The following is a 14,697-nucleotide window of genomic DNA, read 5'->3' as shown; positions in this document are numbered from 1 at the left end:
GGCCCCCTCACCCCTTTCCTCACAAGGAAGACACATTTTATCTCTTGGTGCTAAAGACAGAACATTTATAATTTGTTTAAAAAGGGTCTTAGATGCAGGATCATGTAAAACTTTAAGTTGAAGCCAGAAATATTTAATCTTATGAAAGATTAATGTATAATGGAGGCTTTTAAAAATCTCTTATTAATTAATAATTCCCAGAGAATCTTATACACCAAAATAAATTCCAAGTGGATTACAGAGTCAAATGTTAAATATTAAATTATTTTAAAAAAGGTGACTCTTTTTCATCTGTCTGGCTACAGATGATTTTCTAGGCTTAAAAGCAACAGAAAAAAAATCTCAGGAAGATCGATATCTATAAGTTAAGACCGACTCTATAAGAATAAAACACTGTGCATTAAAACACAAAAGACAAAAAAAGAACGTTATGCAGCAATGATAAATGTTAGTATCTTTACTGTGTAAAAGATGATATAAACTAAGGACAGAGCCTAAGTTGGCAAAGAAAACTAAGACAAAAGAGGAAATGCATTTGAGAAAATACTGAACCTATCAAACATCAAAACTTAAAACAAGATAACATTTTTCTCCAATCAAATTGATAAATTACACCTACACTAGAGGCCCGGTTCAGGACATTCGTGCACTGGGGGGTGGGATGGGTGGGAGCCTCCCTCAACCCAGCCTGTGCCAGTCCGGGACCCCCAAGGGGTCCTTAGCGATGCCACGGAGGTGGGAGAGGTTCCTGCCACTGCCTCTGCATTCACCAGCCTTAAGCCCGCTGGGGAGCCTGGCTTCTGGCTGAGCAACGCTTCCCCTGTGGGAGCGCACTGACCACCAGGGGACAGCTCCTGCATTGAGCGACACTCCCCCTGGTGGTCAGTGCACATCATAGTGACCAGTCGTTCCGCTGTTCGGTCAATTTGCATATTAGCTTTATATTATATAGTACGTGCACATATACACACAAATAGATAGACTTTCTAGTCATTGTTACCTAAGTGAAAAAGAAATAAACTCTTATACTGCTAGAAGAAATGAAAGTTGATAAAAACTTTTTGTAAATCAATGTGGTAATATGTTTCAAGAACTTTAAAAATGTTAGTATCATTTGCCACATATGACTTTATCAATGTGAAATAGAAGATACAGGAAAAGAAGGCTGGAAGGAATTGTGCCAAAGTTAATCAACACTAATAAAAGAGAAAAATGGTAATTGGCGTACGACGATACCCTTTTCATTGGCTAATCAGGGCTATATGCAAATTAACTGCCAACTAAGATTGGCAGTTAACTGCCAACAAGATGGCGGTTAATTTGCAGATGTAGGCACAATGCAGGGAGGCAAAAGGGAAAGCAGGAAGAAGCCCCCTGCCACTGACAGTGATCGGAAACCCAGGGGGGAGCTAAGAGCTGGGGGGCAGGGCAAAGGCAGCCCTGGGGCCGCCTTTGCCCTGCCCCCCAGCCATGATCGGAGAATCAGGTGCCTTTTCCACCCTGGCCAGTGATAGCAGGAAGTAGGGATGGAGCCAGCAATGGGAGCTGGGCACGGTCGAAGCTGGCAGTCCCAGGAGCTAGGGGTCCCTTGCCTGGGCCTAAAGCGAAGCCCACGATCGCGGGGCCGCTGCAACTGCGGGTCCCCGCTGCCCGGGCTGGACGCCTAGGCCAGAGGCGTCAGGCCTGGGCAAGGGGCCGATCCTGCGATTGGAGGGTGATGGGGGTCAACGCCTGAGGGCTCCCAGTATGTGAGAGGGGGCAGGCTGGCCTGAGGGACACTCCCCCCACACACACACCCAGTGCACAAATTTCGTGCACCGGGCCCCTAGTTTTGTTAATAAAGGCCAATGCTAATAACATGGCTGCCAGACACAATTTTTGCCTTCTCTTTTTTCTGTATATTTTTTATTTTTCTAGTTGAACATGTGTGACTTTGGTCTGAGATAATATCACCAACACATTTACTAATAAAAGGATTGTATGCTTGACTTTATTGCTTTGCAGGATTTCAAAGATTCAATTAGTTTAAAAATCTAGTTTTCTTTTATTTTCTGTTTGGTTTTATTTTTTTAATTTAGGTCAGGCTTAGTCTATGTTAATCTAGTATACTCATGTTTGAAGAAAGCAGCCCTAAAAGTTGGAATTTTTGTAAGGCTAAGTCAATGTCACTCTATATAATAGTTTAGGCTTCCCTGAGAAGATACTTGCTGAGGAAATAAAACATAAGACCCTTTAGCTTGCTCCTTGGGGATTCCAGATTTCAAGCCTGGTAAATATATATGTGGAGATTAGCTGCGTCTTTAAATAGAATTCCTGGGAACCCAACCAGTAAAAGCACCTGCTTTCATGAATACATAGTGATTTAACCTGGAGAAAGTCATTCAGATAGGGGACTGCTGCTAGATTTCTGTGTTCATTTGGCAGTTATTCTCCTACATTTTATAAACAAAGTAGTAAGCTATTTTTAAAGAGCTAATAAAAAAGACTCATTGGCTTGATTTTGAAAGCAGATGTCAGCATCTTCCTTTTCCTACCTGGACCACCAAGGGCTTCACTCTCCGAATTTTCTGCTTCAATTTCTTTCAGTACTTCAGTCAGTGCTTCCCACTTTGGGTTGCTTTCCAGGACCAGTTCCTTTTTTGTTTCTGCATAGAAATAAAAGATAATCTCATTCTATGTGATAATTTTTACCCACGAAGTATTCTGAAGATTTTCAAATCAATAGATAACACAAGCATCACTCCATAAGCCCATTCCTTTGGGCTTCCTCCATAATGTCAGGGAGAATCTGTTTCCTTGAAAGAAGTCTCCTTGTGGTTTAAATCAAAGGCACTTCAAACCAACATTAATACAAATTTCATAATGCCTTGATAGAAAGTGATATTCAAGGTCACTAATAAGAGATAAGTCTGTGTTAGCTGTCAATTGTGATGCTATATATGACCTGCTATACAAAAAAAAATCAGTAGAAAGGAACAGTATTCACTGTTTCTAAAATCCCCATGATTTTCACAATCCTGAACATAAAATAGAATTAGACACAGTCAAATTTTTATTTCACAACACTAATATGTTTAAGTTTTAAAAGAGATCTTTGAACCAGAAAGTAAGCAGTAACCTTATCCCATGCCTTAAGAAACCAATGATTTTTGTTGTTGAGCTGTATGAGTTCTTCACATATTTTGGATATTAGCCCCTTACCAAAGATATTGTTTGCAAATATCTTTTCCCATTCAGTTGGTTGCCTTTTTGTTCTGTTGGTTTCTTCTGTGCAGAAACTTTTTAGTTTGGTGTAGGTTGAGAGTATCATGCTCAGTAAAATAAGTCACATGGAAAAGGACAAGAATCATATGATTTCACTCACACGTGGGATATAAAACAGAAAACAACAAATGAACAAACAAAATAAACAAACTTATAGACACCGACAACAGTATGGTGGTTATCAGAGGGGCAAGAGGTCAAATATATGGTGATGAAAGGAGACTACACACTGCCCTAACCGGCTTGGCTCAGTGGATAGAGCGTCGGCCTGCGGACTGAAGAGTCCCAGGTTCGATTCCGGTCAAGGGCAGGTACCTTGGCTGCAAGCACATCCCCAGTAAGGGGTGTGCAGGAGGCAGCTGATCGATGTTTCTCTCTCATCGATGTTTCTAACTCTCTATCCCTCTCCCTTCCTCTCTGTAAAAAATTAATAAAATATATTTTAAAAAAAAGAAAGGAGACTACACAATGCAGTATACAGATTATGTATTATGGAATTGTACACCTGAAACTTATATATTATTAACCAATATTACCCCAATAAATTTAATTTTAAAAACTTAATGATATTAATTATATTGGAATAAAATATACATTTGCCTCATTCTAGTACATTTATGTTCTCTAAAAACTAAAGGGATGTTAAAATGTTCCACTAAGACTTTAAGTGCCCCAACTAGTAATTACTCTGAAGTTAAAATAAAAATCTATACTTCTTTTGCAGCAGTAAGAATACACTCGATTGATACTTGGCATTTGTTACTTGGAACTCCTTGATTATGGATTCTAAGGATTTGCCATGGTGAATACGTTTTTCTTTTGTTTGTTTTTTGCCGTGGTGAATACTTTTAATGTACATTACATATGTTACATATAACCTACACTTAACAGACAGGTACACATTTTCACATGGCCAAAAAGATTTAAAATTTCAGTGTAACTTGATAAGCAATTCCACACCAAATACTGAAATAAAAGACACATTTAAAGACTTAAGCCTACAAGATACCTTGCTCTTCTTTAATCTCCACTTTTTCGGACATTTTGCCTTTTTTACTCATTTTGGCATCTGGAACACGATAAACCCTTGCTCGAGCATTTACAAACATCGAGGTGCTGGAGTCAAGAAACAGCCAACCTAATATAAAGAGTTAAAAAACACACAAACACCTTCAAATTTTAAAGAATCTCTCATGGTCCCATGATCCATATATACACCTGGCTGCCATCTTGTTCTTCTCTGAACCTGTGGCCTCTATCACGGTTTGGTCAGACCAGTGGTTTTCAAAGTGTGGCCTATAGGCTCTTGGGGGACCCCAACATATTTTCACGGGGTCTATCTTCATAATAACACAACTTTTCTCATAATAATACTAACTCATTATTTGACTTTTTCCCACTGCATTGACATTTCCTATGACGGTGCAAAAGCGTTAGTACGTAACACTGCTGGTGCCTAAGCACCATCAAGGCAGTGGAACCAAAGTGTACTAACCATCAGTGTATTCTTCATTTCAATGCATTTGCCGTTTATCACTCAAGAAGGTCCCTGATGGAGCAGTAAAAATTATGAATCCTATTAAGTCTTGGCCTCAGGGGCCTATGGGCCATACTTTGAAAAGCATCGGCCTAGGCCACAAGAGTGAGGGAAGGGTGCCACTGAGAGCTAAGCAAGACAGTGCCCAGGCATATGTGATGCTACGCTTCCTTACAAATATCTCATCTTTGGTCTTCAGCACTCTAGCTGAAACCCCATGCTGCCTTACTGTTTCTGCAGGGAAAATGAATTTTAAATTCTTAACAACTAACCTTCCAGAATGCAAGCTATTTCTAGGTTGGGAACTGCTTGTATTATACAGATTTTTTTTCTAGAAATAAAATTGCCCAGAATGGATATGAATATTTATTACTATAGAGAACAGAAGTTAAGTAGGCGGGAACATTAGCTATCAATAAAACCTATATCCTTGTGCTAGGAATGTAAAATGTAATTTGAAGCCTAAGTATATCATGTAGGTGAATATAGCACTCCCCACACCTGATTCCGCAACGAAACCCAGAACTATATTCAAATCAGCTCCGAGGAGAATATTAGTATTTTTATCTCCCACCTGAATTTTGACCGAAAGCCTTCTCTGTTGCCCTCAGGGATTCCAGAAGATTAAGAAATGTGATGCAATCATACTGAGAGAGATATTGCAGTAAAGTTCGTAGTATCTTCAAATCCTGAACCAAGGATTTAGTCTTGGCTCCAAGCTGGTGCCACAAAGGATCCAGATAATGGCGGATTGTCTAAAACAAGAATAAGATTTAGTATTGCTAGAATATGTTCAATATAGCTATTATTAATACAGATTATACTTTCAAAAATATCATCCCCTATATACCTAAAAAATGGTTAAAATGATTTGTTATGTATATTTTATCACAATAAAAATATCCAAAATATTATCTTCCAAGGAAGTAGATAGAAATTTCAGTTCATAAGATTCTAAAAATAATGTTTAATTTTTCAAATACAATGCAGAGCGCCTCATCAGTTGAATCTTTATAATCAGATAGAGTCAATTCATAATTGTCCATATGTACAGTTTTAGTCAGAAGAGAAAAGGCCTCATAAACATCAGATAATCAATGATTTATTTTTAGGAAGAGTCAAAGCATGTAGCTCAGACATTCAATTTCTGCCAAGTTCAGCTGTGACCTTATCCTGGATTGATAAATTGTGGGGTCCAGTTGGACAGTGGAGCAGAGGGCATAAACCAGGGAAACTACATGGCATTAAATTAAATAATTGTACCTTAATTTGTTAGTGCAAAAGGTCTTGGCTTTTTAAATTTTTTTAGTGTGATTCATGGAAGGGAAAATATTGTTAAATTACTAACTGACTAAACTGTTAAATTGACTAAATTGTTAAATTAACAAACTGACTAAATTTGAATTTTTTAAAATATATTTTTATTGATTTCAAGAAGAAGGGAGAGGGAGAGAGAGATAGAAACATCAATGATGAGAGAGAACCATTGATCGGCTGCCTCCTGCTCACCCCACACTGGGGATCGAGCCCATAATCTGGGCGTATGTCCTAACCAGGAATTGAACCGTGGCCTTCTGGTTCATAGGTCAATGCTCAACCACTGAGCCACACCAGCCGGGCTTGATTGCTTTTTAAGATAATAAAAAGTTGCCTAAAACACACAACAACTTCATGTACTGTAAATACAGTGCAGATATCTACATATCCACAACTATACATGAACATTTCCTCCATAAACTGACTCTGTAACTAAAAAGGATAATACTGGTAGCATCACATGGAAGCAGTATCACTACATGGCATCTTATCTAACAAATTTATTGTCCAAACTAGGATTCTTGTAAAAATGAGATGATACTATTAATAATTATTCCATAATAACCAGCAGATACTGGAACTGTTCTAGACAAACTGGGACATGTAATGCCTGTCTCTTTTGTAAGATCATCTATAAAAGTTAAATTTTCTAACAAGATGCATGTTATAGCTATATTTAGTTTGGTTACTAAAAGAATACCTAAAACAATACTTTGACTATTACTAGCCAGGGGATGTTAAACAGAAATTTAATGCAAAACATATTAGACTATGTTTTGTTTTTCTAAGGATATAGACATTCTATTAAAAGAATGTGAAGGGTTTTTGTGTGTGTGTGTGTGTGTGTGTGTGTGTGTGTGTGTGTGTGTTTTCACCACACACTAAATTATAATAAGCTTTACTTTAATAACAGAGAAAATTCATTTTATGTATCATTACTTCACAGTAAAAGATATGCTTATTTGGGGGGGGGGAAATTAAAGAAATGAGGATTTTAATTTTTCCTTTTTTATAACTATTCTGTATTACTTCCAGTGACAAAGAAACTGATTTAGAATTTTAAAGAAAGGAACTTAGTCTACCAAAATATGAAAAAAAAAAAAGGTGCCTGGAATCCTTAAAAAGTGAGCATTTTACAGATCTACAATTCAGTCTCAGACATTTACCTATCTGTATTAATATTAGCCTATGATGAAAAAATTAGAAAAAAAAAATCCTTGAACTAAAGTCTTACCATTTTCTCAATTCAGAATGTAACTTTAAGGCAACAAATTCCTCACTAATGAAAACTCATCCAAATTATTCTTACTCTAAACAAGAGATTATACATTCTGAAGCAGTCTTATGTAAAACTCTTCTACCTGTAGATATCCTAATGCTGTCATTTAAGAGCAAAAAGGTTACTTGTGCTCCTCTTAATTATATTTAAAATGGGATAATCACTGCAAGATCAGAATTGTGCTTATATGCCAATCCACATATTTTACTACAAATGATTACTTTCCGGTAAACCAAAGAAGCTATCTGTACTTTAAATCACCTCCAATCTAATTATAAACAACAGCAAATTCCTATGAAGAACACTGCAAATATTAAAATATCTGGCATTCTTTAAAATTATAACATAATAAACTGTGCTTAAAAAGGAAAGAAATAGAGTACCTTGTCAAAGGGCTTTCCAATGGCATTTTCTAAAGACAAATCTTCGACTTCCAGCGATGGGTTATGGCATTTTAGTTCCTTTAGGCATGCATTTAAAATGTCCAGGATAGCAGTCTGAATGGCAAGCATGGCAGGCGTCATAGAAACATGAATTTCTACGACTTCAGGTTTGTGCTGCTCTAAAAATGAGTTTACTGCGACATGGAACCTAAAGAGACAAATATTTTTCAAATATTTTCTAGAGTTTCAACAGCTATGTATTTCTGGTTTAGGTTTAATTTTCTAATTTTTTTAATGCAATTAAGAGACAGACAATATAGAAAGCAAAATGACAATGTTTTCAGGAATACTTTTAACCTCCATGAATGGAAATTATTCAAATAAAGCAGAGGTCAGTAAACTATGGTCTGGGCTAAACCCTGGGCCTATTTTTAAAAAATATGTTTTCATTGATTTTTTTGAGGGAGAGGGAGAGAGCAACACTGATATGAGAGAGGAACACTGATTGGTTGCCTCCTGTATGCACTGCGACTGGGAACCGAACCCAAAACCTGGGCATGTGCCCTGACCAGGAATCGAACTGGCGACCTTTTGGTGCACTGGATGATGCTCAACCAACTGAGCCACAGCGGCCAGGGCCGGGCCTATTTTTATAACTAGTCTTACTGAGACATGGCCATGCCCACGGTTCATGTATTGGCTGTGGCTGCTTTCATGCTAGGACGGCAGAGCTGAAGAACTGACAGACCTCATGGCCCACAAAACGTAAATCTTTACAAACTGGCCCCTTCCGGGAAAGGTCTGTTGATCCCCAAAATAAGGTATAATCAAGAAACAAAAAAGATAACAACTACTCTTAAATACCATAAGTGTAACCAAAATACCTATTAGCATAGGTTACAAAATGTTTGAAAATTGAAGCCTTCTGTTTTTCCTAGAAATTTACTGAAATTCTTCAAAAATCTCTGGGCATTATTTCCCTGATGGGTTATTTTCAAAGTGGAAGCGGGAGTCTTGGCCACTGAATCTGCAGTTCACCTACTGCTGCTGTGTAGATGAGTCTCTAGATTGCTCTCTGGGAGTTTTATTAAGTGGATGAGAAAGGATAACATGGCTGCATTTGGATGGTTTTGATGGGACTACCAGAAAAATAACTATCAAATCTCTTTCTCCTTTTAAAAGAATCACAAATGTGGTGACCATACATTATTTATATTTGGATGCACTTGTTACGAACCTGACGAGCATGTATCAAGTCCAATGACAGTACATTTTACATTACATTAAAGTGCAAAGTTAAATGACAGCAGATTCCCTCAGAAATTGATCACATAATGCTATTTACCTTGGCCACAGATACAGCTTCCTTACGAAAAGATTCCTCATCACTCTTTCCACATGACAAAAACCAGTATCAAAGGCGACAGCGTTGTCTGTGAAAGCTTTAATAAAGCCACGTTTGTTTTTCTGGCGAAAGAGGCGCAAGATGAATGCTTCTTGACAAGACTCGATTATTCGGTGAGCTCTATACACCAAGATGCCTGAAGGGGGAAATTAAAATTTCAATTACGAATAGGCATAGTTTTCAGGCTCAGTTTCATTCACTTATTCATCACATTTTTCTTGAGTGCCTACTTGAGCATGGGCAAGCACTGCTTTGGCTATGAGTATAGCCTCAAAGAAAACACGTAGTCCTTATGTCACTTATATTAACAATGTAAATAAGTAAAATATTCAGTCGGTTATAAGGTGGCAAGAGCTGAAGAGAAAAAAATATATCAGAGGAGGGGGAGTATGTGTGAAGGGTGTGGTTTGAAATTTTAGATAGGGTGGCCTCGCTGAGGTCATATGAATAAAGGCAGATGAGGAGATGAGCCTTGCAGACTCTGTGGGCCAAGAGAGTTCCAGGCAGAGGAATTCATACGAGCAAAGGCCCTGGGGTAGGGCATGTCTGGCACAGTGGAAGCATTTCTGAAAGCTATGTGCGTTACTAATTCTCCTTTTATTGTGAATGAGACGTGCACTACACAAAATCGCTGCATTTTAGAAGTTTCGGCAACATCTGCAACACCTATTAAAATAATTCAATTTTCAGAATCAGAGTATTCAATTGAGAGGTAAATTAGTCCAGTTAAAATAAAAACTTTTAATGAGTATGTTTAATACATATATTTTTTTAGTTGTGGGTGTAGTGACAACTCCTCTGAATCACAAAAATATGGACAATTATACATGTTTTCTTATTTATAAACAAGCACTGGACCAAATGATCTTTTATATATATATAATAAATTTGTTGTGGTATGATTAATGATAAATTAGGGACAGACATGAGATGGTATAAGAATGCACAGACATCATTTCTGGGTCAAAAACTCAATTATTCTATGATGATTCTCAGTCTTGTAGACGTAAACCAAGCCTGTTATATATACTGTTACATATATTTGCTATAAATGCACTTGCACATTTTTGCCCCAGTTGTCATCACTCCTAGTTTTTAGAAAATGACACCAATTGCAATATATGACCCCTTCTAGTAGTTCAATACATTCAATTCAGATTCTACTATTTTAGTGTTTAATTTTTGGATCAAGGTGGATGGAGCTAACATTTATTTGCCTAAACAAGTTGTTTTTCAAATATGGTAAAAATTAATAATATTACTTAAGAATTTGTAAACAAAGGATTTTCCAATCACCCCAGTACATGTACATAATTAATTTACTACTTAGAAAAGACTCTGTACCTAGTAGGTGGGTTGTTCCAAGTACTCTACTGGGCCACATTTGCTGGCCTGGATTGAAATATTATATAAAATTGAAAATAACTTCTAAAGAAAAGGTGAACCTCAATTTAAGAAAATGATATCCTCTAATAGGCTGTCATTTTTTTGGAACCCAATGGAGGAAGGGGAAAAGAACTAATATCCGAGGCCCTGGGGTTAGGCACTTTTATAGAGTTTTATTTAATTTAATCCTCACAATAATTCTATGAGGTAGGCATTATTGAGACCAGGAAAGGAAAGCGACTTAATTAAGGTCATCCAACAAGTAATGGGAGACCAAAGATTCCAAAACCCAGTTTTTCCTACCAAGTGTCACCATCTGAGAACCCCACTTTTTTTAAAAAAGAAATAAAAACAACACAAGCAGGTCATATTTCTGGGGGCAATTTTAATCCCACAAAAGCCTATTGAATTCTTTTATGCTCCCATAACATCTCGGATCTCATCTCATACTGTACTGTAAATATTTTTTTTACATTGGTCTCCTCCACTAAACTGCTTGAGGACAGGAACATTCACAACACATAGTAATCACAGAATGCTTACTATGGGCCATGCACAATGCTAAGAACTTTACGTAAGTTATCTCATTTCATCTTGACAATAATCCTAGAAGGAAGGTAGTATTACTGTCTCCAATTTACAGATGAGTTAACTGGGTCATACAGAAATTAACTTTTAATTAGAAACTACCTACACGCTCTATATTTATTGGACTCAGATTGCTCAAGTAGGTTGGACTATTATTGAAAGAGCAATACTGCCATCTAGTGGTAGTTTCAAGATTTTTTTTCCATTTTATCAACTTAAAAAATAAATAAAACAACTTATAGGAAAGGAGCAAACAGTAAAAGACTTTATGATCTATCAAGATTTCTGGTTATAAAATGCCAATATACTTTTTTTTGATATTATTTATTAAGTGTTTGTTACATACCAGGCACTAATACTAAGCAATTAAGAAATGAGAAAACTGGGACTCGTGAAAAAAATTAATGAAAACTTAAGTAACTTGCTTGTAAGCAGTGGCATTACCAAAGTCAGGTGATTCTGACTGCATGGTCTGTGCCACAGCTTATAACAATCAGCTCACCATGAGCCATAAAAAAAATTCATTCATATGTTTATTCATTAAATATGTTTTGAGGGTCTCCCAGGTTCAGAGTAATACGATAGACAAAGTGGAAAGTACAGTTATGAATTTCCTAAGTCTCTCTGCCCTCCAAAAGTTCACCACAGAGCACAGTACACCCATGCATCATTCACCCAACAAATATGTGTTTAGTATCTACTGTGTCCCAGTTACTTGTAGCCTGGGATGAGCAAGTTGTTCCTCGTGCCTACAAAGCTTGTTCTCTCATGAGCCAGACAGACAAATAAATAAGCAAATATTATATGGTGCTCTGAGTGCTATGAGAAGCACAGGATAACCTGAGGTCACAGAGGCAGAGCCTCTAAATTAGTTTTGGGGAAATCAGAAAGGGTTTCTAAAAAAAACAAGTAATAATAGTAATAATTCCTTTTCTATATTAATTCTAGCTAAGAAACCATTCTTCTCAAAATAATCAAGCAACTATTTGGTCTAACTCACATCATGGGAAAAATACTCTTTATAGAGGAAAACCAAATATTTTAGGAATTATACAAAGAATATTTACAAACATTTCAAGTCTGATTAGGTTCTAAAAGCAAATGCCATCCAATTACCACGCTACTTACTGAATACCAGCTTAGAAAACAAGGAAAAGTCAACCTTACATTTATTTGTTTACTTATTCAGGCCACATATATTTATTGAGCATCTATCATGTGTCAGATATTGTGCTAATGGCTAAAAGGACAATGTTGAGAAAATACATACAATGCTACTCACACGAAGGTTCTAGCTTAGAGTAGTTTAGCAGAGGGGACAGACACACACACACCAAAAAGGCAAATTTACATATGACAAAATTTCAAATTCTTACCAGTAATTAAATCTGAAGGTATTCTATCAGTCAAAAAATCAACCACGAGAATTCGACTTGTTGCAAATATCACACCTCCTTGTGTGTAAACCTCATAGCGGCCATTGCTTGCGATTTCATTTGTTACGCGGCGAGGGAGGTGTTCCACTCCTTCTATCTTCAGCTGATTGATGAAATACTCCTAAACCAAATGAAACTGAATTAGTGGGCTGCTTAATACCAGGGGCAGCTTTGATGCGGTGGCAGGGATTTGTATTTAAAATGATACGCTGCTTTCCTTGGCGATAACGAACGTAATAATGCATATACAAACCAAGTTACTACTTTACGTTGATCAGCCAGCCAGTCTGCACTTAACTCGGCTGTTCTGGTTTTTGTTTTGTTTTGAGGCTTACACTAGCCGTGGTCGGCAAACTGCGGCTCTCGAGCCACATGTGGCTCTTTGGCCCCTTGAGTGTGGCTCTTCCTAAGCCTTAGGAGTACCCTAATTAAGTTAATAACAATGTACCTACCTATATAGTTTAAGTTTAAAAAATTTGGCTCTCAAAAGAAATTTCAATCGTTGTACCGTTGATATTTGGCTCTGTTGACTAATGCGTTTGCCGACCACTGCTCGGACTAAGGAATCATTGCACTTGTTATTAGCATTTTAATAACAATTTAAAAAAAGGCTTTCAAACTCTGAGTTAAAAGAATTCTGCTACCTAGAAAAAAATACTTCCCACCAAAGCCAGGTTTGCACGAGTGAGAGTGAGAAGATCCTTTTCCCAGGCAATGTTTAGATTATTAGTTCTGTCAAGATCTGCCCTAGAGGGAATTTCATCATGTCCATGGGGCCCCGGGCCCTCACACCTTCAGTTCAATGCTGCCTTTACTGGGGCCTTGCGGGGGGGGGGGGGGCAGGGGGTGAAGTTGGGGGGTTGCTGTGTGGTGCTAAGGCCTCTGTTCAGCACAGGGGATCCCTAGATGGATGGAGACTGTGGTCACTCTTCTCAGTCGACACGTTCCTCCTGCCACCTGCTCATCAGCCTTGTCAGACCAGGCTGTCACCTCTCAACACCCCCAGCCCAGGTGGACCCCCTCCTCAGCCCCAGTTCCCCTGCCCCAATATTCTCGGCTTCCAGCTCCCTCCCCTCTGACACCATGCCCTCCTCCCACAGCTCTGGGGAACCTCTTAGTCCCTCCTCTTCCTTACAAGGCTCTCCCAGCCTCAGCATCTGCACGTCCCCCCACTATCCTCAGAGATCCCTCCATCCCCATTCCCTCCCCTTTCCCCAATCCTACTCCTTGGACCCCAGCAAGCCCTTTGCATAGCCAACTATGGGATTCCATCATTATCCCTACCCTCCTACAGACCTCCCCTACCCCTCCCGGGGCCCCTCCATCCCTCTCACTGTCCTTGGTCAGGGACCTGCATCCCCGCGGGGTCCCCGCATCCGAGTCAGAGACCTGCATCTGCCTCCGGGCCCCTCATTCAACGCCTCCCCCATCCCCGCGTCGGGGGGCCTGCACCGCCCTCAGAGGCCTCGCATCCGCGCCCGGGCCTGCATCCGCTCGGGAGGCCCCCCTCGCTCTCGGGGTCCCCTCTGCCCCGCGCCGGCGGCCGCACCTCCTCGGCCGGCTGCGTGTTGAGCACCAGCACCAGGCACGCCGGGTGGCAGTGCAGCCGGAGGAAGTGGTAGAGGAGTCTGTCCGCGCCGAGCCCGCGGGCGCACACTACCAGCCCGTCCGCGTCCAGTAGCTCCAGCACCAGCTGCCGCTCATATTCCAGCAGCGGCGCCATAGCCGTCGGTCGAGCCGACAGTCCCCGCTCCATGGGCGCCCTTCCGGGCCGCCGCCGAACGCAGACGAAGAGAGCCGAGCCCGAGAGGACGAGCGTCAGCCGAGCTCCGCCGAAGAGGAGCTGAAGCCAAGACGAGCGTCTCCCGAAGGGAGCCGAAAAGAGCCGAGCCCGAGAAAACGAGCGCTGGCCGAAGGGGAACCGAGGCTGCGACGGGAAGCTCCCGAAAGTAGCCGAAGAGAGCCGAGCCGAGCCGAGCCGAGCCGAGAACACGAGTGCTGGTCGAACACAGCCGAAGAGGAGTCGAGTGGAGCGAAGATTCGTAGAGTCACAGGGCGGTGCTAGCACTCCAGACAGGTGGCCCCTGCAAGCCTCAGGCTCC

The 14,697-nt window shown here is 39.8% G+C and overlaps 1 protein-coding gene across 2 annotated transcripts in view; it reads right to left on the bottom strand.

The window, feature by feature from the left end:
• Positions 1-14,467, bottom strand: part of ERCC4 (ERCC excision repair 4, endonuclease catalytic subunit) — a 33,114-nt gene extending 18,647 nt beyond the window's left edge. The window contains exons 1-7 of one of the 2 annotated variants that reach the window (XM_059693207.1): positions 14,145-14,466; positions 12,536-12,716; positions 9,126-9,321; positions 7,781-7,988; positions 5,376-5,556; positions 4,274-4,402; positions 2,535-2,645 (exon numbers count right to left, since the gene is read on the bottom strand). In XM_059693207.1, the coding sequence (XP_059549190.1) occupies positions 2,535-2,645; positions 4,274-4,402; positions 5,376-5,556; positions 7,781-7,988; positions 9,126-9,321; positions 12,536-12,716; positions 14,145-14,351 (1,213 nt within the window). In that variant the 5' untranslated portion in view covers positions 14,352-14,466. Of the gene's footprint in view, positions 1-2,534; positions 2,646-4,273; positions 4,403-5,375; positions 5,557-7,780; positions 7,989-9,125; positions 9,322-12,535; positions 12,717-14,144 lie in introns of both variants that reach the window. The other variant, XM_059693208.1, reaches the window with a different exon arrangement.
• Between the last annotated feature and the right edge of the window lie 230 nt (positions 14,468-14,697).

This window comes from Myotis daubentonii, chromosome 4, assembly GCF_963259705.1.
Source record: "Myotis daubentonii chromosome 4, mMyoDau2.1, whole genome shotgun sequence".
NCBI classification, from domain to species: domain Eukaryota; kingdom Metazoa; phylum Chordata; class Mammalia; order Chiroptera; family Vespertilionidae; genus Myotis; species Myotis daubentonii.
The sequence above is the reverse complement of the archived record's forward strand: the minus strand, read 5'-3'. Positions and strand labels throughout refer to the sequence as shown.